The sequence below is a fragment of the Lissotriton vulgaris genome, chromosome 10 (assembly GCF_964263255.1).
Source record: "Lissotriton vulgaris chromosome 10, aLisVul1.2, whole genome shotgun sequence".
In the NCBI taxonomy this organism is placed as follows: Eukaryota; Metazoa; Chordata; class Amphibia; order Caudata; family Salamandridae; genus Lissotriton; species Lissotriton vulgaris.
In genome coordinates this window covers 111,487,386-111,510,543 of record NC_141698.1, presented here as the reverse complement: position 1 = coordinate 111,510,543, position 23,158 = coordinate 111,487,386, and the positions used below count along the sequence as shown (strand labels likewise).

Here is a 23,158-nt window from a genome sequence, read left to right as displayed (position 1 = left end):
AGAAGCTTTACTGAACAGGTACGGGCTTACCCCTGAAATGTATAGACAGAAGTTTAGGGGATGTACTAAGCGGCCTGGGAATACGTATGTGGAGTATGTGACTTACTTTTGCAGAGCACTGGATGGTTGGGTGAAAGGTAACAAAGTTAATGATTTTCAAGGTCTCTTTGATTTAATTGCATGGGAGCACTTGTCCGATCACTGTTTTCCCGAGTTACGCCAACACCTGATCGATAGCAAGCTGTCCAACCCGAGGAAGCTTGCTGAGGAGGCGGACCGCTGGCTCAGCACCAGGGTCCACAAGGGTCCCGTGGGAGACTCCGCCAAGAGTGGGCAGGGTCCCCAGCAGAAGAGTGGGGGGGACAAAGGGGGAAAACAGAAAGGGTTCCAAAAAGGCCCCCAAAGTAGTTCCCAAGGGAGCCCGCAGCAGGGTTCTCAGCCTCCCCCACCTCCGAAGCAGAATGGGGCCCCGACAGGTAAACCTGTTCCAAAGGGGCCCTTCAATTGTTTCAAATGTGGCGAGCCTGGGCACATATCCAGTGACCCCAAGTGTCGCCTGTTTGGAAAACCCGCACCCACTGGTGCTCCGCCCCGACAAGTGACTAGCGTTCACCTGGGAGAAGAAATGATGGTCCCGGGGGGTGGAGATCCCGTTCACATGACCCTAGTCTCGCTAGGAGACAGTGAGATGATCCCTACGAACTACCTGCCCTCTAACACTAAGAAATATGGGCAGGTGGTGATCATCAATGGTAAGGAAGCTGAGGCTCTTAGAGACACAGGAGCCAGTGTGACTGCAGTGAGGCAGCACCTGGTGTCTCAAGAGCAGGTTGTACCCCATGCCTACTGTAGGGTTATCAACGCTGATAATTCAGAGAGTCAGTGTCCGATGGCTCAAGTTCCCTTCAAGTGGGGGGGGGTCTCTGGTACTCTGCAGGTCTGTGTAAGAAAAACCATGCCTGTTGACTGTTTGCTAGGGAATGACTTGGAGCACTCCCCTTGGGAAAAGGTGGAGAAGACGACTCACCTGCGGATGGTGGGTCTGCCTGACTGGGCGTGCGTGACCACCCGGTCAATGGCAGCCAGTAGGGGTGATCGAGAGGTCCTGGGGCCTGAAGGAGAGGCCCAGGAACCGGCCTTAGGGAGAAGGCGCAGGGGGCGCGGGAAACCGGCTCCTGAAGTTCCCACGGTCCAGGAGGAAGCAGACCTTGAGGGGGATGCCCTGGAGCCTACAGGGGAACAGATCGCCGAACTGGGGGACCTGCCTGAGCTGACCCATTGGCAGCAAGAAGGAGGACCCTCCAGGGAGGAATTCTGCAAGGAGCAGAAAGAATGCCCTTCTCTCGTGGGTATGCGGCAGCAGGCTGCAGACCAGGCCAATGGTGTTCAGGCCAAAACACATTACGTGTACTGGGAGAACGACCTCCTGTATTCGGAGCCTAAGGCTGCTGAACCTGGGTCAGCCCGTGTGCTGGTGGTACCCCAGAAGTTCAGAGCCTTCCTACTGGGTCTGGCTCATGATGTGCCTTTAGCAGGACATTTGGGGATGGACAAGACCTATGACAGGCTTGTCACCCACTTTTACTGGCCCCAAATGCATAAGAGTTCAGATGCGTATTGCAGAACCTGTCCGACTTGCCAGGCAAGTGGGAAGACGGGAGGGAAGAACAAGGCTCCCCTCCAACCCTTCCCTGTGGTCGGTACGCCATTCCAGCGAGTGGGTATTGACATCGTTGGGCCTCTGGACCCCAAGACAGCCATGGGCAACAGGTTCATCCTGGTCTTGGTGGACCACGCCACCCGGTACCCTGAAGCCATCCCTCTGAGGACAGTGACGGCTCCCGTGGTGGGGCGTGCGCTGATGGGAATTTTCTCTCGAGTAGGATTCCCTCTAGAGGTGGTGAGCGACAGGGGGACCAATTTCATATCGAAGTATATGAAGTCCCTTTGGCAGGAGTGTGGCGTAACGTATAAGTCCACCACACCCTACCATCCCCAAGGTAACGGGTTGGTTGAAAGATTCAACCGAACCCTAAAAGGCATGATCATGGGCCTGGAAGGTCCGATGAGGCGTAAGTGGGACGTCCTCTTACCATGCCTGCTCTTTGCCTATCGCGAGGTGCCCCAGAAGTCCCTAGGGTTCAGCCCCTTTGAACTGCTGTACGGTCACCCCGTGAGAGGACCACTGAGTTTGGTGAAGGAAGGCTGGGAGCAATCTCCCAGGAAACCTCCCCAGAATGTATATAGCTACATGCTGGCCTTCAGAAACCAGACCAGACGCTTCAGACAACTTGCCGAGGCAAATCTGGAAGCGAGCCAGGAGGAAATGAAGCGGTGGTACGATCAGAATGCCACTCTGGTCGAGCTTCAGCCTGGACAGGAGGTGTATGTCCTGGCCCCAGTGGAGCCCTGTGCCCTTCAAGATAAGTGGACAGGCCCATTTGAGGTTGTGGAGCGCAAGAGCCCCGTGACATACTTGGTGGCCATGAAGACACCCAGGAACCCTTTGAGGGTCCTACATGTCAACCGCCTCAAGCCCCACTTGCGAAGGTCCGAAGTGGGCATGTTGTTGGCAACCGATGACGGGATGGAGGAGGAGTCGGAGCCTCTTCCTGACCTCTTGGTGGCCTGTGAGAAGGATGGGTCAGTGGATGGAGTTAACCTCTCACCCACCCTGACCGCCGAACAACAGGAGGACTGCCGCCAGTTGCTGGGGCAGTTTCCGGACCTGTTTTTCCTGGTTCCGAGTGTCACAGATTGGTGCGTCCATGATGTGGACACTGGAGACAGCTTACCTGTGAAGCACAAGGCTTACAGGGTGACTGACAGGGTCCGGGCCTGCATCAAGGAGGAGGTCTCCAAGATGCTTGCCCTCGGGGTGGTTGAGTCTTCCAGCAGTCCTTGGTCCAGCCCCGTGGTCTTGGTTCCGAAGGCTGCTGCGCCGGGAGCCACACCCGAACTCCGGTTCTGTGTGGCCTACAGAGGACTCAATTCAGTCACGAAGACTGACGCGCACCCCATCCCCAGAGCTGACGAGCTCATTGATCGGCTAGGGGCTGCCCGGTTCCTCAGCACGTTTGATTTAACGTCTGGGTACTGGCAGATCGCCTTGACCGATGGGGCAAAAGAGAGGTCGGCATTCTCTACACCAGATGGGCATTTCCAGTTCCGGGTTATGCCATTTGGAATGAAGAATGCCCCTGCCACCTTTCAGAGATTGGTCAACCAGGTGTTGGCTGGGCTGGACGAGTTCAGTGCCGCCTACCTGGATGACATCGCGGTGTTCAGCGGCACCTGGCCCGAACACCTGCGACACCTCTGGGAAGTGTTGATGGCCCTGCGCAGAGCAGGCCTCACAATCAAGGCAAGCAAGTGCCAGATTGGGCAGGGTTCAGTGGTGTACTTGGGACACCAAGTTGGGAGTGGCAAGGTAGCACCCTTGCAGCCCAAGATCGAAACCATCCTGGCTTGGGAACCCCCCAAAACCCAGACTGCAGTGAGAGCCTTCCTGGGGCTCACTGGGTATTACAGGAGGTTTGTCAAGGGTTATGGCACGATCGTGACCCCCTTGACAGAGCTGACTTCGAAGAAGCAGCCCAGGAATGTGATTTGGACTGACACCTGTCAGAAGGCTTTTGACACCCTGAAGACTGCCATGTGCACGGCGCCCGTGCTCCTGGCTCCTGATTTCTCCAAGGAATTCATAGTGCAAACAGACGCTTCAGAGCATGGTGTAGGGGCTGTTCTTTAACAGATGACTGAGGAGGGCTTTGACCAACCCGTAGCCTTCATAAGTAGGAGGTTACTTCCACGGGAAAGTAGGTGGAGTGCAATAGAGCGTGAAGCATTTGCTGTGGTCTGGGCGCTGAAGAAGCTAAGGCCCTACTTGTTTGGGTCTCACTTCCGAGTTCAGACGGACCACAGGCCCCTCAGATGGTTGATGCAGATGAGGGGTGAGAACCCGAAACTGTTGAGGTGGTCCATTTCTCTACAGAGCATGGACTTTACGGTGGAACACCGCCCTGGCACCGATCACGCCAACGCTGACGGTCTGTCCAGATTTTTCCGCCTTAGTGATGTGGAACTCCCTGGGGAAGGGTAGTTCCCCCCACATTTCAGCTGGAGGGGACACATGTTAGACCTGGCACCTTGGCGTGAGTCTCCCTTCCACTTTTTGCTGACGTGCCTCCGATGTTTTGCTGGTTTTCCGATACTCAGGGCACTGCGCCACGGCTGATCCGTGCCGCAGTGCAAGTGCTCCCTACTGTAAAATTGTACATGCGATTGGTATCCATGATTGGTTCTTTGGATTTACTGTTAGTCCCTAGTAAAGTGCACTAGAGAGTGCCGGGGCTTGTAGATGCCAATACTGCTGGTGGGCCTGCAGCGCTGGTTGCGCCACCCACCGAAGCAGCCGTAAAGTTGTGTCTGGGAACTGCGACCGCAGAACCCGCGTGCGGTCTCGTACTGTCACGCTAGCTGGGCAAGTGTCCCCACTTGCCAGCACCGACCCTTCCCTTGACTACATATTAGTCACCCCTATGGTAGGCCTGCGGGCAGGGTGCGTTGTAGGTGTAAGGTAGGACAAGCCCTGATGTGCGTGGCATGTCCTAGTAGTGACTTACAACCAAGACCGTATTTCACTATTGAAGGCTACCTGCTCCATTAGGCCAGACTGAGCTGCTGGGATTATTACACCCTATAATCCCCGCAGGCTCAAGGAGCATGGTAGCGAGTCATGTTTAGTATGCCTGAACTCAGGATGATAAAATATTTCTTGTAGTCAAGTCTATTTTAGTATCTTGGGTTTGCAAATGCTACTTTTAGAAAGTGAGCATTTGCTTGCTTAGCCATTTCAGCCCGCCTCTGCTGGTATGTGTATCTGACTGTCTGGGATGTGTGAGTGACAGGGCTGGAGGGATGACAGGTGGTGAATGCGCAGATTACACCTTAGTGGGAGGTAGGAGTGCCTCTTGACTCGAACTGTAGCTGTGCTCGACCACCACAATGCTGGCTCCACCCTCCTGGGGAGCGGCGGATGACTCTGCCGACGCATGGGCCAGGAAGGGCGCAGCCCCCATCAACAAGGTACTCTGGCCACCCCTGTCCGGACAATGCTGGCTCCACCTCCTGTGGGGCGTCTGATGCGCCTGCCCCTCACACTGAAAGCAGAAGCCGGAGTACACCCACCGGGGTACTCAAAGACTGAGAGTGGCTATGCAAAGGCCCCCCTGGCCTGCGAGAACAAAAGAATTGGCCTATAAACGAAGGAGCCCTGCTCCTTGAAAATTAGATCCGGTTTGGGCCACAGAAGGACTCTGCCCTACGAGAAGGACCGTGAGAGACAAGGAAGGGTGCTGACTCTTGCCAGTGTCTGGTGCCTTGCTGCTGAAGGAGAGGAAGAAGAAAAGACTACGAAAAGACTTTTGCTTTACTTTGTGCCAAAACTCTGCTAAAGAAGATCTCCAAGGGCTTGCAACTGAACTTGCCCCCTGACCAGCGTCCCAGGACCAGTGGACGCTACCCCCTTGGAAGAAAGCGACTGCGGGTGCTGACCATCGCCGCAGCACCGACGGAGGAATCTCCTCCAAGGCAACGACATCCACCTGACCACCGTGACCGGGGCCCAAAGCACAAGCGAGAGCAAAGTAAGGACCAGCCGCCGCTGGCCCGAACACCGTGACCGCAGCTGCACCGGGAGCCCGAGAGCAAAGCGAAGGAGGACCCGTCCGGTCCGAGCTCTCGAGGTGACTGCATAACGAGCAGCCACTCACCTGCAAAGACGGACAGTTGCCCTGTGAGAATCCGCAAGGTCGGTAGCCTGCCCGACAGCCCAGCTGTGCGCCCACAGCTGCACCGGCACTTGGCTGGGTACGTCCTGCACTTGGGGACCGTACTGCCACTTGCCACCGCCGCACAGCCGCCGTCTCCAGGGTCGGAGCGGACGACGAGGAGAGGACCCTGCCACCACAGAACACCGCTGCCCCGGATGACCCGTGACCTGCTCGGCTGAAGAGCCGCAAAGATCAGCGACCCCGGGAAGGCAACGCGACGTGGGACAGATCCCCTGGAAGCCGCCGGCTTCACAAGAACTTTGGTTAACACCGGCCTACGGGCCTCAAGAGAACTGCATAAGAACTGTGGTAACCTGAACTGAGTAAACTTGCAACCGTTATCATAAAGTACGTGGACTGTATTCACAAGCCTGCTTAAAATCTATATAAAGATATATATTTTTACAGAATACAGTCTGGTCTCGTTGTGTGGTGGGTTGGTTGTAAAGGTGTACTATTGCAAGTGTTTAACCCTATGTGCCCCAAAGATTAGCCTACGACTGCTTAAGCCACACTACCTAGAGGGTAAGCAGAGGTTGTCTGGAAGGTAACCCTCAGCCCTGACGAGGAAGAGAGAGTCCCTGCTTGTCGCTAGTGTTGCACTGCGCCAACTAGAGCCTCCCCCTTCCTACACCCTCACCTCGCTGCAGAGTGCGCGCTGGGACCCTCCCTGGTCGCTCTGCACTACAGTGCGGGACTTCTCTGCCCCACCTCCTGGCCCGCCCAGTGCAGACGAGATTGGCTCTGCCTGGGTCGTGACCTAGTGTGCCTCCATCTTGGGTGAGGGAGCAGGCGAGCGGACTAGCGCTCGGCCCCTCCCGCCCTCGGCTCTACAAAAACCCAAGCCGGTCACTTCACTGGCGATCAGATGCTAGTGGGTGTCTTAGGCGCTAGCAGGACCAGGGCACGCTATCTTTTTAAAATTTGCGCCGCATTGACACAGCCGGCAGCTTAGTCGCGCTTACCTGCCGTATCTGCATTTCTGCCTGTTTTTAACCTCCTTTTGTTGTGCAGGTCCCGGAGCTGCTGACATTGGATCTGACTTCATTTAATCACCCCGCTTGCCCCCACCTCGCTGCAGAGTGCGCGCTGGGACCCTCCCTGGTCGCGCTGCACTCCAGTGCGGGACTTCTCTGCCCCACCTCCTGGCCCGCCCAGTGCAGACGAGATTGGCTCTGCCTGGGTCGTGACCTAGTGTGCCTCCATCTTGGGTGAGGGAGCAGGCGAGCGGACTAGCGCTCGGCCCCTTTCGCCTTCGGCTCTACAAAATGGACCCCCCTCCCAGGGAGCGCAGCGGACGTGCGCAGCGGGCGCGCCGTCTTCGCGCCAAAGTCGCGCCTAAGTCCAGCCCGTTTGCGCCCGTCCGCGTCCAGGGGCCAGGGATGCTGTTTCTGCAATCTCTTACACCTCCTCTGCCCTTATGAGCCTACAATCTCTCCCATGTTCTCTACCGCCTGCTATCAGGGCTCGCATTTCCACACTTGGAATCGCGGGGAATATCCCTCTCCATCTGGGGTCGGATTCGCCACATACTCTACCAGTCCCTATCGAGTCACACATCCGAATACTATACCTAAACACCCGCTCTCTTGTTAGACACCAAACCGACATCTTCCTCTTACTTATGGCCGAGAGCCCAGACGTTCTTTTACTATCAGAAACATGGCTCACCGACGACTCCCTCCCTGACATCCTGGCGGCTTTACCCCAAGATTCCAAGATTACTATCTGCTTAATACCAATCTCCCTGGGGGCCGCTCCGGGGGGGGGGGGGGGGAGGCAGCGGTAATACGCAAGAATTTAAAAATCATAGCCACCGCTTCCATGATTCTCCCTGAAGTGGATAATCTGGTTCTTAGCCTGGGAACTGAGGTGGGTGCAGTCACTTTTATAATACTCTACCGCCCCCCTCACCCTATGCCCTCCTTCCCCTCATCCTTCACCGAACAGCTTGTCAATCTCACCACCTCTTCCCCCCGCGTCGCCATTTTTGGCGATTTTAACTACTGGTTCCAACACAAGGATGCCGGGCCTCATGCCACTGAGCTATTCGAAGCCCTCTCGAGCTTAAATTTCACACAACTTGTCAAATCTCCCACCCACAGTGGTGGTCATATTCTCGACCACATCTGGGTTCATGGGGTTAAGTCTTCTTGCCCGCTGATCACACCTTGTGTGTGGTCTGACCATTCCCTGATTGAGACTATAATCTCTGTCGATGGTCATATCAGGGTCCCCCCACGGGAGGGCGGTGCCGCCCGCAAGTGGAGGGCCGCTGACTCCTCTAAATTGCTCTCCCACCTGTCACAGACCCGTCCCTCCCTCTCTAACGATATCTGCATCAATGAGCTAGACGGCAACATCTCTCACTGGCTCACGTCAGCTAGCGATATCTTTGCCCCATTAACCAAGTTCCCCCGCTCTCGGCACAGTAACTCCCATAAATGGTTTGACTCCCAACTAAAAATCCAACATTTGGAGCTACGCCAATTGGAGCGCAAGTGGAGGAGAGATTACTGTCCTTCAAGCAGAGACACTTATGTGGCCGCTCGTAATAAATACAAAAAAGCCATCATTGCGGCCAAAACAGCATATGCCTCCAAAAGAATCCTATCAGCCCCCTGCAAATCGAAGGAGATTTTCAAAGTCCTCGACGAATTTACTTCTGACTCCAGGACGCTCCCGACCCAGGCTAATACGCAGGAATCATGCAATGCGCTCAGCACGTTTTTCTTAGAGAAAATTGTTATGATTAAGGACACTATCCCGGTCACCTTCCCTGGCGCTGATTCTGTTTGTCCCCCTCATAATGCACTCTCCCTTACACACTTCCCCTCTCTTGATCCTGAATCCTTGGCCACACTGGCCGTTCGTGTCAAGTCTGGCTCACCGGACGACTGTTGTCCACCATCCATACTACGGGACATCTGCCTTACTTTACCTGACTGTATCCTCCCTCTGCTGAATTCTACTCTCCCTTCTGGCACGGTGCCCAGCTCTTTTAAGGAGGCCGTCCTGGTGCCTCTACTGAAGAAGCCCGGAGCCGACCCCGCAGTCCTGGCGAACTACCTGCCTATCTCCCTCCTGCCCTATTTCTCTAAAATCCTGGAAGCCCACGTCACCGCCTGTCTCTCACAGTTCATCCAGAACTCCAACTTTCTTGAGGCCAACCAGGCCGGTTTCAGACTCCATGGAGTCAGTGATCTTGGCCGTGTTGGACGCTCTGAGAGACGGCGCTGACAGGGGTACCCCCCAGGCCCTGGTACTTTTAGATCTGTCGGCCGCCTTCGACACGGTGGACCATAACATCCTTCTCCACCGTGTCGAGCAGGCCGGCATCCAGGGCCTGGCGCTGGCATGGGTCGAATCCTTTCTGACCGGGAGGTCTCAGACAGTCAGCTTGGGTACCTTCAGGGCACCTAGGGAGCGTTCACTCTGCGGGGTCCCCCAGGGCTCCTCCTTATCCCCTCTTCTCTTCAATCTGTATCTCCGACCTCTTCTCTTTTCTCTAAGGCAGTGGGACGTCACCATCTTTAACTACGCTGACGACCTGCAACTCATCTTTCCTCTTAACTCTTCTTCTGCTATTTCTAATTTTCAGGCGGTCATGTCCCACATTCTCCAGTGGATGAGCCAGAATCAACTCAAATTGAACCCCGGGAAGACGGAGCTCCTTCTCCCTGGCAAGAGCTCTACCCACTGGGGTCCGCACTTCTGGCCGGCAGAGCTTGGCCCTCCCCCCACCCCTGCGGCCTCGGTGAAGAGCCTCGGGGTCACCATTGACTCCGAGCTATCCCTCAAGCCCCAGATAGGGATGGTGGTCTCTTCCTGCATGTATCAGCTGCGCAGGATCAGGAAGGTGGCCTATCTCCTGACTCCCGAAGCCCTGATTCAAGTCATCATGGCTCTCGTCCTCTCCCGCCTGGATTTCTCGAACTCTATCTACCACGGTCTGCTTAAGACCCTTCTCTTTAGATTACAGATCGTCCAGAACCAAGCGGCGAGATTGGCCTTCGGGATCCCGAAATGGCAATCCGCTAAACCTCTTCTTACCAAATTGCATTGGCTTCCTGTCATTTCGAGGGTAGCCTTCAAGATCGGCTGCCTCACCTTCAAATCTTTAACCGGTCCCTGCCCTGCCTTCCTGAAATCCCTTATCAGTCCCTACTGCCCTTCACGTAACCTCAGATCTTCTCACCTCCACCTCCTGGTTGTTCCCTCTATCAAACTCTGCAGATCCGGAGGCCGGAGATTCGCACATTTGGCCCCTAAATTCTGGAACTCTCTCCCTCCCCTGCTTAAATCCTCCAATTCACTCATTCAATTTCACAAATCTTTAAAAACATGGCTCTTCCCACAATCTAGCTAATCTCCCTTGCCCCCCTCAGCACCAGATCAGCACCAGGAAACCCACGGTGACAGAGCGCTTTATAAGCTTACCTTAACATAACATAACATAACAGAACAGCCTTCCCTCACTGTCATTTAAGGTTTTAGAAGAGAAACTGCGACATATTTTGCACTCCTTTACCTGATGTTGAGGGTAGAGGCAGTAAGGAAAATGCTACTTACCAGTATGCATCTGTTCTTGGCATGTACAGCTGCAGAGTTGTACACTTAGCATTAGATCACCACCTGGTGTTGGGCTCGGATGATTGCATGTTGTTGTCGTCTTGGAAGAAGTCTTTGTAGTCACGAGATAGGTGACTCCTCCTTTGGACGACAGTGCGCATGGGCATCGGCTCCATCCTTAGATTTTATTTCGCCATGATGGGAAATGATGGAGTTAGTAGAAAGAGAAAGTATGTCCATGCGTGTATATCTAATTAAGATGAAACTGGAACAGACACATGTCCCGGGGAGGCAGGAGGGCGTGTACAACTCTGCAGCACTACATGCCAAGAACAGATGCATACTGTTAAGTAGCATTTTCCGTTCGAGGCATATGAGCTGCAAATTGTACACTTAGCATCGATTGTGCAGCAGTGCCTCCCCTAGCGTTGGTCACCTGTATCTGTTGCAGTAGTTTGAAAGAGAGTTTTAAGAACAGCTTGGCCTACTGCAGCTTGCACTTCAACACAATAGTGTTTAGTGAAGGTGTGTGTTGTAGAGCATGTTGCTGCCTTGCATATGTCTTCTACAGTAATGTTTCCTAAGAAAGCCATAGAGGCTCCTAGTTTGCGTGTGAAGTGCGCCCTAGGAGGAACTGTTAATGTGCGTTTGATTTGTGATAGCATATTTGTATACATTTAATAATCCACCTTGCAATGCCTGATTTTGAAATGGGATTGCCTTTATGTGGTGGAGAAAAAGCTACAAATAGTTGCTTTGTTTTACGAAAGGACTTGGTCCTATCTATGTAATAGAGAAGAGCTCTTTTGACATCTAGTGTGTGTAGAGCTCTTTCTGCTACTTAGTCTGGGTTTTGAAAAACACTGGTAACTCAACCGATTGGTTTAAATGAAAAGGAGTAATTAGGAAGGAATTTAGGATTAGTTCTTAGAACCACTTTGTTACGGTGTAATTGTAAGAAAGGTTCTTGTATAGTGAATGCTTAAATTTCACTAACTCTTCTAAGAGAGGTAATAGCAACAAGGAATGCTGTTTTCCATGTGCGAAATTGTAGTTCACATTTGTGTAAAGGTTCAAAAGGGGGTCCCATGAGCCTTGTAAGGACAATGTTTAGGTTCCACCCTGGAGAGGGTGGTAACCTAGGAGGAATAATTCTTTTTAATCCTTCCATAAAAGCTTTTATTGCTGGTACTTTAAACAACAACATATGTTGTCTGTTTTGCAGATATGCAGCAATGGCTGCAAGATGTAAAAGTATAGATGAATAAGCTAGATTACATCTTTGTAAATGTAGAAGGTAACAGATAATATTTTGGATGGAAGCATTTAAGGGATCAATTTGAGTATTATTGCAGTAAATGGCAAATCTTTTCCATTTAGCAGCACAGCAAGCTCTAGTAGTAGGTGTTCTGGCTTCTTTAAAGATATTCATACAGTCTGGTAGCAGGTTAAGGTAACCAAACTCTAAGACTTCAGGAGCCAGATCGCCAGATTCAGTTGATTTGGATCTGGAGGCCTGATGTCTCCATGGTTCTGCATTAACATTGATGGTGTGAGAGACAGTTTTTGGTGTGGTGAACCACGGTTGGCGTGCCCATGTGGGAGCTACAGAATCAGTTTGAGAGACTGTTGTCTGAGCTTGCGTACCACTAGTGGTATTAGTGGTGTTGGCGGAAAAGCGTACGCAAATCTGACTGACCAGTTCATCCATATCGCATTGCCCTTGGACAACGAGTGTGGAAACCTGGCGGCGAAGGTTGGGCATTTTGCGTTTCCGTGTGTGGCAAACAGGTCTATGTCTGGATGACCCCACTTGTGAAAGAATGGTTGAAGAACTTGCAGATGTAGTTCTCATTCGTGAATCTGTTGTGTCTGTCGACTTAACAGATCGGCTATCTGATTGTGAACTCCTGGAAGGTGTTCTGCCAAAAGATACATCTTTTGTGGAATGGCCCTTCTCCAAATGTTTTGGGCGAGTTGGGACAATTGCAGGGAATGTGTGCCTCCTTGTTTCTGTATGTAGTACATGGCTGTCAGGTTGTCCGTCCGGATTAAGACAGCCTTGTTCAGTATGTGTACTTGGAAGGACTTTAGTGCCATGAAAATCGCTAGCAACTCTAGCAGTCCATCTTCCCTGAACTGTGTGGTGGAGCAGATGTGCTCCTCATGCTGTCAGGGATGCGTCTGTTGTCAGTACTATTTGTGGAACAGGCTCGAGGAACGGCCGTCCTCTGGACACGTTTTTAGTGTTCCACCACTGCAGAGAGCGATGCGTGCAGCTGTCTACCAACACCAGGTCCATCAGTTGTCCTTGTGCCTGGTTCCATTGATATGCTAGACATTCCTGCAAAGGACGCATTTGCAGTCTTGCATATGGTACAATAAAAATGCAAGATGCCATTATGCCCATTAGTTGCATGAACACTCTGGCTGGGAGAGAGCGTTTGTTTTGAAACCTTGTGACTAAGGCTTGAATGCTCTGTATCCTGGCTGGACTGGGATAAGCTAGAGCTGCATTGGTGTTTATTGTAGCCCCTAGGTATCGATGTACATGAGCGGGCTGTAGATGTGACTTGTTGTGGTTTATTGTAAACCCCCAGTTGTGCAATGTCTGAATTGTGTGGGATGTGTGTTGAACACACTGGTTGAATGACTTGGCCTTTATGAGCCAATCGTTCAAGTAAGGGAAGACATGGATATGTTGTCTTCTGAGATGTGCTGCAACTACTGCTAAGCACTTTGTGAACACTCTTGGCGCTGTTGTTACCCCGAATGGAAGGACTTTGAATTGATAGTGTTGTCCTTGTAGCACAAACCTGAGATACTTCCTGTGAGAAGGGTAATGGGAATGTGAAAGTAGGCATCTTTGAGGTCTAGTGTAGTGAGGAAATCGCATTGTTGCAATAATGGGAGCACTTTTTGTAAAGTGATCATGTGAAAATGATCTGAGTGTATGTACAGATTGAGAGGCCACAAATCTAGAATTGGTCTTAGTGTCCCATCCTTTTTGGGTATTAGAAAGTAGAGTGAGTAGACCCCTGTTCCTTGATGTTGCAATGGACCTAGCTCTATTGCATCTATTTGTAGCAATGAGAGAACCTCTTGTTGGAGCATCGTTACATGTTCTGCGGACATTGGACGCTGTCTGGGAGGCATATTTGGAGGGGTAACTGTCAGCATGAGGCAGTAACCATACTGGATAATCTGTCTTACCCACTTGCCTGTTGTGATGGAGTTCCAGACAGGTAGGAACTGTGTTAATCTCCCCCCTACATGAGTGGTATGCTGTTGGGGAGCTGAAGGAAGTCACTGTTTGGTGGTGGAAGAGGATCGATTGTTGTTGTTACCTCAACCTCTTCCCTTATTGTTATAACCTCTGTAGCCTCCTCTAAAGTATCCATTATTAGAGGATGCTTGTGTATTAATTTTAAAGGAAGCTGACTTGTCTGCTCCAGCTTGTTTGGAGTCTCCTCTGTAAAAGGAGCGACGAAAGGATCCTTTTGCTTGGGTGGACTGCAAAGCTCCCATAGAATTGGCTGTATCAGTGTCTTTTTTCATTTTTCCAGAGCTGTGTCTACTTCTGGACCAAACAACTGGTGTTGGTTGAATGGTTGATTTAAGATAGTAGTCTGAACCTCTTGCTTAAATCCTGAAATGCGTAGCCACACGTGACGTCTAATGAGGACACTGGTGTTTATTGCCCTGAATGCAGTGTCTGCTACATCTAGTGCGCATTTAATTGAGGCGTTAGATATAAGCTTACCCTCTTGTATGAGGTCATCTGCTTGTGCCTTATATTGATCAGGTAGATTTTGAAGTAGCTTCTCTAGCTGATCATAGTGAGCCCTATCATATCTTGCGAGGAGGGCCTGTGTATTAGCAATGCGCCAAGCATTACTAGCTTGGGCAGCTATTCTTTACCCTGAAGCATCTATGATTTTGGATTCTTTATCAGGAGGTGGTGCTTCTCCTGATGTTTGTGAATTTGCTCTTTTCCTAGCGTTTGAAACTACTAGGGAGTCTAAGGGTAGCTGTCCCTTAATGCAAGCAGGATCCCCAGGAACTGCTCTGTACTTTTTTTCTATCCTTGGGTTTATGATTCTAGCCCGCACAGGATCTTTAAACACTTCTGGGGCATGTTTAATAACTCCTTTAATCATTGGCAGTATTTGTACAGATTTTTGGGAATGTTCAAAAGTGTCTAGTAAAAAGTCCTCTTCTGCCTAATCTGAATACATGGTGACATTGTGATAGATGGCAGCCCTATTAATCAAGTGTCCAAACCCAATATAATCATCTGGAGGAGAAGGTTTAGATGGATATATATGTGGGTCAGGAATATCTGGTATATCCTGTGGGTTTGGATACTCCCAGTCTGGTGAACCTGTTGGGTCTTTCCCTCCCACCATGCTATACTAATCATCATCAGCATCCTGAGGAGGTGTATGTTGTGGAGAATGAAGAGGAGAATTTTGAGGTGAAATGTTTAAAAGGACAGCAGGAGAGGGAGATAAAGTAGAAGAAGGGTGCATAGAAGATGTGGCAGAGTCCTTCTTCTTGACAGGCACTGGAGGTGTAGGTGCTGCATCAGACTTCCTCTTCCTGTGTGAGGTGGTGGAAACATGTCCTGTTTCTGGGTCTATGTATATCTTCTTTTGCAAAGGATCAGGTGTGAAAAGCTCTTCTTCTTCAGAAATTGCTTTCGGCGCCAATTTTTTCGGCTCCGGTCCTGATTTCTGCTTTTCTTTAGCCTTAGGAGTTGTTGTATAGTCCTTTGGCGTAGTTTTCGGTACCGAAGGTATAGTTTTCGGCATCGAGGCCTGGTTCGAGGGCTTGGGGGCATCGGTAGCAGGCTTTGTAGGTTTCGGCACAGAAGATTTTGGACTGGAAGCTGTTTTGGTCGGCTTGGAAGCATCAGAAACAGGCTTCATTGGTTTCGGTGCTGTATTGTCTTTAGAAGTCGACGGTTTCTGGGTCTTTTTCGGAACCGGGACGTCTTTCGGTTTCGATGCCGAAGGAGCTGGCCATATCGGCACGTACAGTTTGCTTGGTATGAAGCTACCGGAAGGCTTTAATATTTTCTTTGGAGCCGAGCTCGGTAGCGGGTCTTTCGAAGCAATGTCTCGGTCTCGAAGGCGGAGTTTTGACCTTAGCCTTTGGTTTAGGTGTTGGGGCTGGGGTAGGGGCAGTCGTACTCACGCGTTGACCTGATGGTATGGAGTCATCGGCGTCGTCTGCCTCAGATACGATCTGGAGATCATCGGAATCTTCCTCGGGGACACATGGACCTTCGTCCAAGATATCCAACGGCTCCGGAGCTGATCTCGCGTCATAGGGCCCTCCGATCTCGAATGGTCTTCTTGGACTGAAAGGACGCACAAGCTGTGCAGCTCGACATGTCGTGTTCCAGTGATAAACACAGGTTACACACCTCGTGATGGTTGCTTTGTGGAAATTTTTCTCCACACTTGGGGCATTTTTTGAATGGTGTCCTTTCCATGAGGTGTAGGCCTCACCACGTGGGTAGGCCTGCGTCGACGACCGGAATCGAAATGATGAGGTCGAGTCTATGTATATTGAAGTTTTTGTTTTTGGAAAGTTTTGCGCGTCGAAGTCCTTGAAAAGTAGATTTTTGAATCGGAGCGGAAAAGTTGCATCCGAACCCAGTGGTGGAAAAAAACAATCTAAGGATGGAGCCGATGCCCATGCGCACTGTCGTCCAAAGGAGGAGTCACCTATCTCGTGACTACAAAGACTTCTTCCAAGAGGACAACATGCAATCATCCGAGCCCAACACCAGGTGGCGATCTAATGCTAAGTGTACAATCTGCAGCTCATATGCCTCGAACAGACAGTCTCGGTGTGGATCATTCACATGTAGCCTTTTCTTTTCTTCCTACAGGTTTTGCAGGATGTAAAGAGGCCTTTCTTTGAAGTCTCAGACACAGTATTTGTAGATAAATCTTCAATTGTAAAGGAAAAAACTGAACATAGGTCAGGGAGACTCCCTTCCATGAAAAGGGATAGAAAATCTGAAGGATTCAGCATTCTGTTGGGATTGTTCTAGAGTGTGCCGTCTCCTGTTTGATTATAGTTCAAGTTTGGTCATTTTTCAAAAAGGACATAAGCTGTTAAACTGACTTTGCATTTCCATTATAGATTATGATAGACTATGATACTGATACATACTGCTTTACTATGGTACCATGGGACTTCAATGATGGAGAATGATTCCAGCATGTTGATCTATGAAAGATCCAATACTGGAGAAATTTGTCTTACTATAAACTATTAATGACTTACAAAAATCCACATATCAGCAGCATACTAGTTGTATGCTTGGGCAAGGGTTCCAAAAAACCCATAGTAGTTCCAAGTACAGGTTGAATATATTCGGTGCAAATATTATGCATTAGGACATTTTATAGGCTTGAGTGTGCATTTAATCTTCACATAATATTGTGCATTTCGATAAGATTTGAACAATATTGGCACTTTTGGCCCAATACTGAAGCAGGAGGACATGATGACATAGTAAGCAATGGTCAACTATATCAGACACTTATAACAAATCCAATAGGCTCAGTCAATATGCTCTCCCTTCATCCAGCATTTGATAAGAGTCATTAATAAAGTTGTTCTTAAATAGGTTTTTGAAATTCTGCATGGTTTTTCCATTGTTTGCTGTGGAATGATCTCCATCATCTCATGAATTCTAGCCAAGTGCAAGATACTCCGACAGAGTTAAAACGTATACCTGCATTATAAGTTTTACAACAGAACACATTTTTTATGATTAGGTGTTTATAGTGTTTTCAAAGCTATATTGTACATTGAAGAAACAATGTTTATAAAATGTTAAGAATAAAAAGTAACTTCAGGTCTTTCAGAAATGCACCTTTTAAGTGGGTGATCAGATGAGTGATGAATTCCAGAGCAGAGTCTCGGGTTTCCCAGGCAGGGCTACACAGACGCTTCTGCAGCACTGGAGACAAATCTATCAAGAGAAAATATGAGAGAACTAGATGTAAATTTGGGCCACTATTGCATATTGCCCTACCGTTCTTTAAATTTCAAAGTAATAGAATTCCTCCCAATGATGTTATGTTATGTCATGTTATAAGGGTTTTAAAAGAACACGCACACTGGTTGGTTTCATGGCGCTGAGTCTAGAATTAGCCAAACCCAGTGGAAAGATTATTCATAGGCCTGCACAAACAGCCATGTCCTAGGAGTTTTCCTAAAACGCAGGTCTGTGCATGACTGGATCTCTAAAGGGAAGGAATTCCACAATCTTGGAGCCAAGGAGGCAAAACTGCATCCTCCTTGTCGTTTTAGCTTAAAGGCGGGGTAGTCAATAGCTGAAGATGGGCTGAGCGTAGGTTACGTGAGGGAATGTACCTTGATATGAGACTGTCTATAAATTTCGGGCTACGACCGTATAGAGATTTAAAGATTAGGCAGCCAGTTTTAAAGGCCCACTGGTGAGGAATGGGAAGTTAGTGCAGCTTTCTTAAAAGAGGGGTGGCAGATTGCGGCCTGGGATGCTGGTCAATCAGTCCAGCAGCTTGGTTCTGAACCATCTGTAAAAGCTTGGTTAGAAAACGTGGCATAGCCAGGTAGACTGAGTTTGCATAGTCTAAGTGTGACAGCACCATGGCTATCACGACATGTATCAGTGCTGCTTGTGTAAGTAATCAGCTGATTTTTCTGATCTTTCGCAGCTGGAAGAAACAGGACGAGATCACCGATCCGACTTGCGTTCTTAGTGACAGGTCATTATTTATAGTGACACCAAGGCTCTAGGCAGAGGAGGAGGGAGTGTGTGTGTGGGGGTGGGGGTGGGGGGGGGCCCAAGTTCCGTGGGACAGTAGTGTGGCTGCCAGAAATTGTGGCTGCACCCAGTCAGAACTAACTCAGTCTTGCCTGGATTGAGCTTTTAGTGGTTATGGTCCATCCAGTGACAGATGTATAGCATAGTAGCCTGGAATTCAGAGACTGATTTAGGTGAGTTGTCGATGGTAAACGTTCACTGTAAACATCTGGATAATTGAAAGTGGTCACTTATCTTTCCTTCAGGGACTGAATCAGGGGGAGAATATAAAGATTAAACAGGTGGGGGGATAGTGTGGATCCCTGCGGGACCCCACATGTTGTTCTTAGCGTAGGTGCCGTAAACTTGGCTATGCAGACTGCCTGGGAGCGATCTTCAAGAAAGGAGCTGATCCAGCTAAAGGCTGAGCCCTGGATGCCAGCCTTCCTGACACGGTCCACCAAAATACCATGGTTGCCCGTGTCGAAGGCGGCAGAGATATCTAATAGCACCAGGGCCTGAGGGGTACCTCTGGCAGCTTTGTCTCGTAGGGTGTCCAAGACCGCCAATTTCACCGTATCAGTAGAGTGGGCGGGACGAAATCCCGCTTGGTGGGGGTCTAGGTAGTTGGATTGTTCCATGAAGTTGGACAAGCACCTCGCCACAAGGGCCTCCAGTACCATAGCCAGATTCGAGAGCAGAGAGATAGGGCGGTAGTTTGACAAACTCTGAGGGTCTGCTCCAGGTTTTTTCAAAAGGGGAACCACAATTGCTTCTTTGAAGGCTTTAGGGACGCAACCCTGGAAAGGGACTAGTTCAAAAGAGCAAGGCTGAGCTTGGAAGGACGGAGAGGGTATCTTGTAGGACTTGTGGTGAAGAACAGTACGTAGGGGATCCGGATTTTACTTTGGACAGAAGATCCAGGAAGGTCTGGGTAATAATGGCTAGGAAATATTCAAGAGTAAAAGGGTTCTTATGCGTAACGGAAGGTGTCTCGTTGGAGATGTGTATTGGGATACTGGCTTTTATAGTGGAGATCTTTTCGATGAAATAATTGTTCAGGGAGTCGCAGAATGCTTGAGTAGGTGTAGGTTTGGGTATGATCTTGGGGTGTTTCCTATTCCAAAAATCCAACTCATAGTCTTTGGGGGAAAGCTCCAATGTAGAATAACAACTGTTCCACCAGCCCAGAATTGCCTAGCGGTATCTATTTATCATTAACAAAACATGGATTATACTCCGAGCCCATACATAATTAAATGGGTAACACAGTTTACCTTTGAGAAATTGCTCACAATAAGCCCACTGTTCAGATAAGTTTTCGGTTTCAGAAGAGCTCACTATCCATTTGAGTGCTGTCTGAAAGCACTTGTTCAGAATCTATAAAAGAAGAGACATTAACATAAACCCATACCTCAAAGTAACTGACTGCCAGGGTATTATGGCAGTCCTACATCACACATTTTTCAAAATGTTGCCACTATGTCATTCAAACACTTGAAACTGGTCTATAGACTGTTTTTGGCTCATCCTTTGCTATTTTACAAACACATCTTCACTACAATACCTTTTTTATAGTGACAGTGTAATGAGAAAATGTCGAGTTTGTTTTTATGACAAAAACACTCAATACTTTGTTCCATTTCTTAAACAGAAATAAATTAATCTCACAAAAACTAATCAGGAAAATGTGCTGAGTGCCCCAAGTCTAATCATTCAAAACCTATGCATTTTTAGTAGGAGATACTCAGCCAATTATTCAGCATTTGCAAGTATCAATAAACTGTGGCAGAAGCATTCCCTACTACTGAATGGCAAAATATTAGTATTTCTTTTTTAATCTTTCAAGATGATAAAAATTGAGACATTTCTCTTCTGAGCTCCCTGGAACAGTAAATTGTCAGTTGGAATTGAGACTTCAAATAGGTGAGATGTTCCTTCGCTCCACAGCGTGGAGATACAAGACAGCTGCAGATTTAAAATGAGTTTGGGGTGTCCCTAGTCATTAAACAGGATGCTTTGAAGGTGGCTCATCTCAGAAGTACATTAAGCAGAAAGTTGGTTTGGACTCATGTCCTCAGGTTGCAGAAAGCCTCACATAGGACACACGAAAAAATATAAAAAAACATATTAGCAATTTCGGCACACTTTATTTCTTTATTTTTAATTTATAAAGCTTTATTTAGAACGAACAAGACCCTTGCGGCCATCAGAGCACTTTACAATGATTAAGGCGACATGTATAAAAATAAACATCATCGAACACAGACAAGGTGTGGACATCTCTCCTAGGGAGCGGACCACAGGGTCCAGGTGGATAGCAACCACCAGAACAGAGTTAGAGTGTGGTTTGCGAGAAGTAAGCATGGGTGCATGCAAGGGATAGATCAAGTTCTGGAGTATAGTTCATGCGTTCATCAGTATAGATTAGTTTATCAATATCCTTTTGACTTCTTTCTTGAATGAGGCAACTGTGGAATTCATTCTGATTTCAGGTGGAAGGGCGCTCCAGATTTTCAGGGCCAAGCCTGGGAAGGTTTGATTATAAGATTTCTTTTTATGAAATTTTGGTGGTTTCAGCAGACGGGAACTATTGCTTCTAGATGCTCTGAAGCCACAAGACAGCTCTAGGTTTTTTTGCAATAAACTTGACTTCAACAATCTGCATGTAGCAGGCTTCCCATCGATCAGATTTTCTATTTCAGACACCATGTAGAAAATGTTTTTAGAATTTCAGTAAACTTTTCCACTGCCTCTGCCACCCTCACCACTGGTGTTCCCAGGGGCACCTTAAGTGAATGTCACAGACCTGTTTCTTTGTTAAGTTTGTAAATGCTCTAGAGTGTACACAGTGCTTATACACGATTGCATACTTGAGTCCGGCAGAAAAGTGGATTTGGAGGCCCCGTTCTTCAATTGTAGGTACTGATGACAGGTGACAGGTGAACAAAAATATTTGATTAATCTTCATAAAATAGCAATCTATCAAGGGAGGTACAGCCTTTCCTTGCCCTAACGTATTGATTGAGAGAATATACAGGCTATTACTATGTTGGGATTTTGTGCAGTTTGCAAAAAGCTGGCATTGGTCATCCTCTTCTTTTTAGAGACAAGCGGTGTTTCTAAAACAGGACCGGCTTCTCTGTGAGTGACCAGTGACTGGAGATGGAAGAAGAAAAGGTGTTCTTCCCTCCAAAGTGTTGAAAGCAAAAAATTATAAAGGGAATATTTTCTACCTATTTTGCCCAGGGTGAGAAAATAATAGAACCAACAGACATACTGGCAGATGCATCAACGTAGCCTTTTGCTATTCTTAAATAGCGATTTTTAAGGAATCGCTATTTAGGAATAGCAAAAGCCTATGCATGTAGGAATCGCTATTAAAATAGCGATTCCTAAACATTCCTTAATTGCTACTTGCAAATTGCTAGTTGCAATTAAGGAATGCTGTCCCATTCATTCCTATGGGCCTACAGGCCCATAGGAATGTATTGGAGATTGCATGAGCAATTTGTGAGTACCTGTAGGTACTCGCAAATTGCACATGCAATTTCAAGGGTGCAAGGGTGTCAAAATGATACCCTGTTGCACCCCTGAAATAGATCTATGCCCATATGTTGCACACACACATGCCCTAAGGGCATGTGTGTGCGCAACATGAAACTTTGAAAAATGCACAAAAGTGCTTTTTTTCAAAGTTTTAGCAAATTACCATGAAGACCAACTTCATGGTAATTTGCTCCCCCTATTAGCGAATTCGCTATTTTATCTACTTTCATGCATTGCATTTAAGGAATCTCAATTTAGGATTCCTTAAATGCAATCGCAATTTAAGGAATCTCAATTTAGAGATTCCTTAAATTGCGATTTTTGCATTTGGGATGATGCATCCCAAATGCAAAAATACCGGGAGCAAAGGGGCAGATTCTGAGAATCTGCCCATTTGCTACCGGTATTTACTTTGATGCATATGCCTGTAAGTGACTGTAGATGAAAGGTAAGGTTTCAACCCGCCAATGCCTGTGTATGCCAGCAGCACTAACTAGTACATTTGCAAACTGGACATTTTCTGGAACACTTGACATAAGTGGAAATCGTTATACCTGAAGTAAGCAGCTTCATAAATGTTATTGGTAACGCAAATGAGGCAATGCTTTGAGGGAAATTGTGTTGTTGATGTGGGTCCATTTTTGTCCCTTGCACGGTATCTTGGACATCACTCTTTTAATCACGGTAGTCCATGTTTTCAGAATTCCGTTATCCAAAAATGCACAATAACTTCTGTTGCTGACTCACTGAGGATATTGGCCAATCTATGCACCTTCTTTTTAATAAGTGAACTTCACAGCTAGAGGTTCCTCACACTGCATTGACGAGGTTATCTCCCATTTTTCTGCTCCTTAGTTTGAAGAAAAACCCATTCTCATTTTGAGTATTGTGCCAAATGCCATGGTGGGCCTCTCGTCCGGGAATTTCAGTCATGGCAGGTACTAGAATGGTTTCAACTTAAATGGTACGCACATTGCAACATTGAGAGTACTAATTCCTAAATGGCATTCAAGAGCAAAATAGTTTCATTGCCAGTGTACTCTGACCTACCAAATGAATGCTCTTGCGCTCATGCAGACTGTGAAGCACTTCCTGACTGGCAGGAAGTAAATGCAGAGGTGCTTTTGCTGAAATAGTAGGCATCTCTTTCCTGAGGGTGAAAAATCCTGGGGAACCACAGGGGCAGGTAGGCGATCGGGAACAGGCTTCATTTTGAATAACGTATTGTGTTGGGTATGTTTTTGGCAGACAGCCTGGCTGTTTTCAGAACAACGAAATCACAGAAGTGGTTGAGGAGTCCCACTCTCGATAGCAAGAAAAAAAAGGTTTGGGCGCATCTAAATGTCTTAAACACTAGGACTCAATTATATACATTTTTTTTGCAAATACA

At 48.4% G+C, this 23,158-nt stretch overlaps 1 protein-coding gene across 1 annotated transcript in view; it reads right to left on the bottom strand.

The window, feature by feature from the left end:
• BRAT1 (BRCA1 associated ATM activator 1) overlaps positions 1 to 23,158 on the bottom strand; it is a 191,940-nt gene that overhangs the window by 13,691 nt on the left and 155,091 nt on the right. Inside the window, exons 11-12 of the mRNA XM_086940635.1 lie at positions 19,497 to 19,599; positions 17,305 to 17,403 (exon numbers count right to left, since the gene is read on the bottom strand). Of these exons, the coding sequence (XP_086796761.1) occupies positions 17,305 to 17,403; positions 19,497 to 19,599 (202 nt within the window). The remainder of the gene's footprint in view (positions 1 to 17,304; positions 17,404 to 19,496; positions 19,600 to 23,158) is intronic.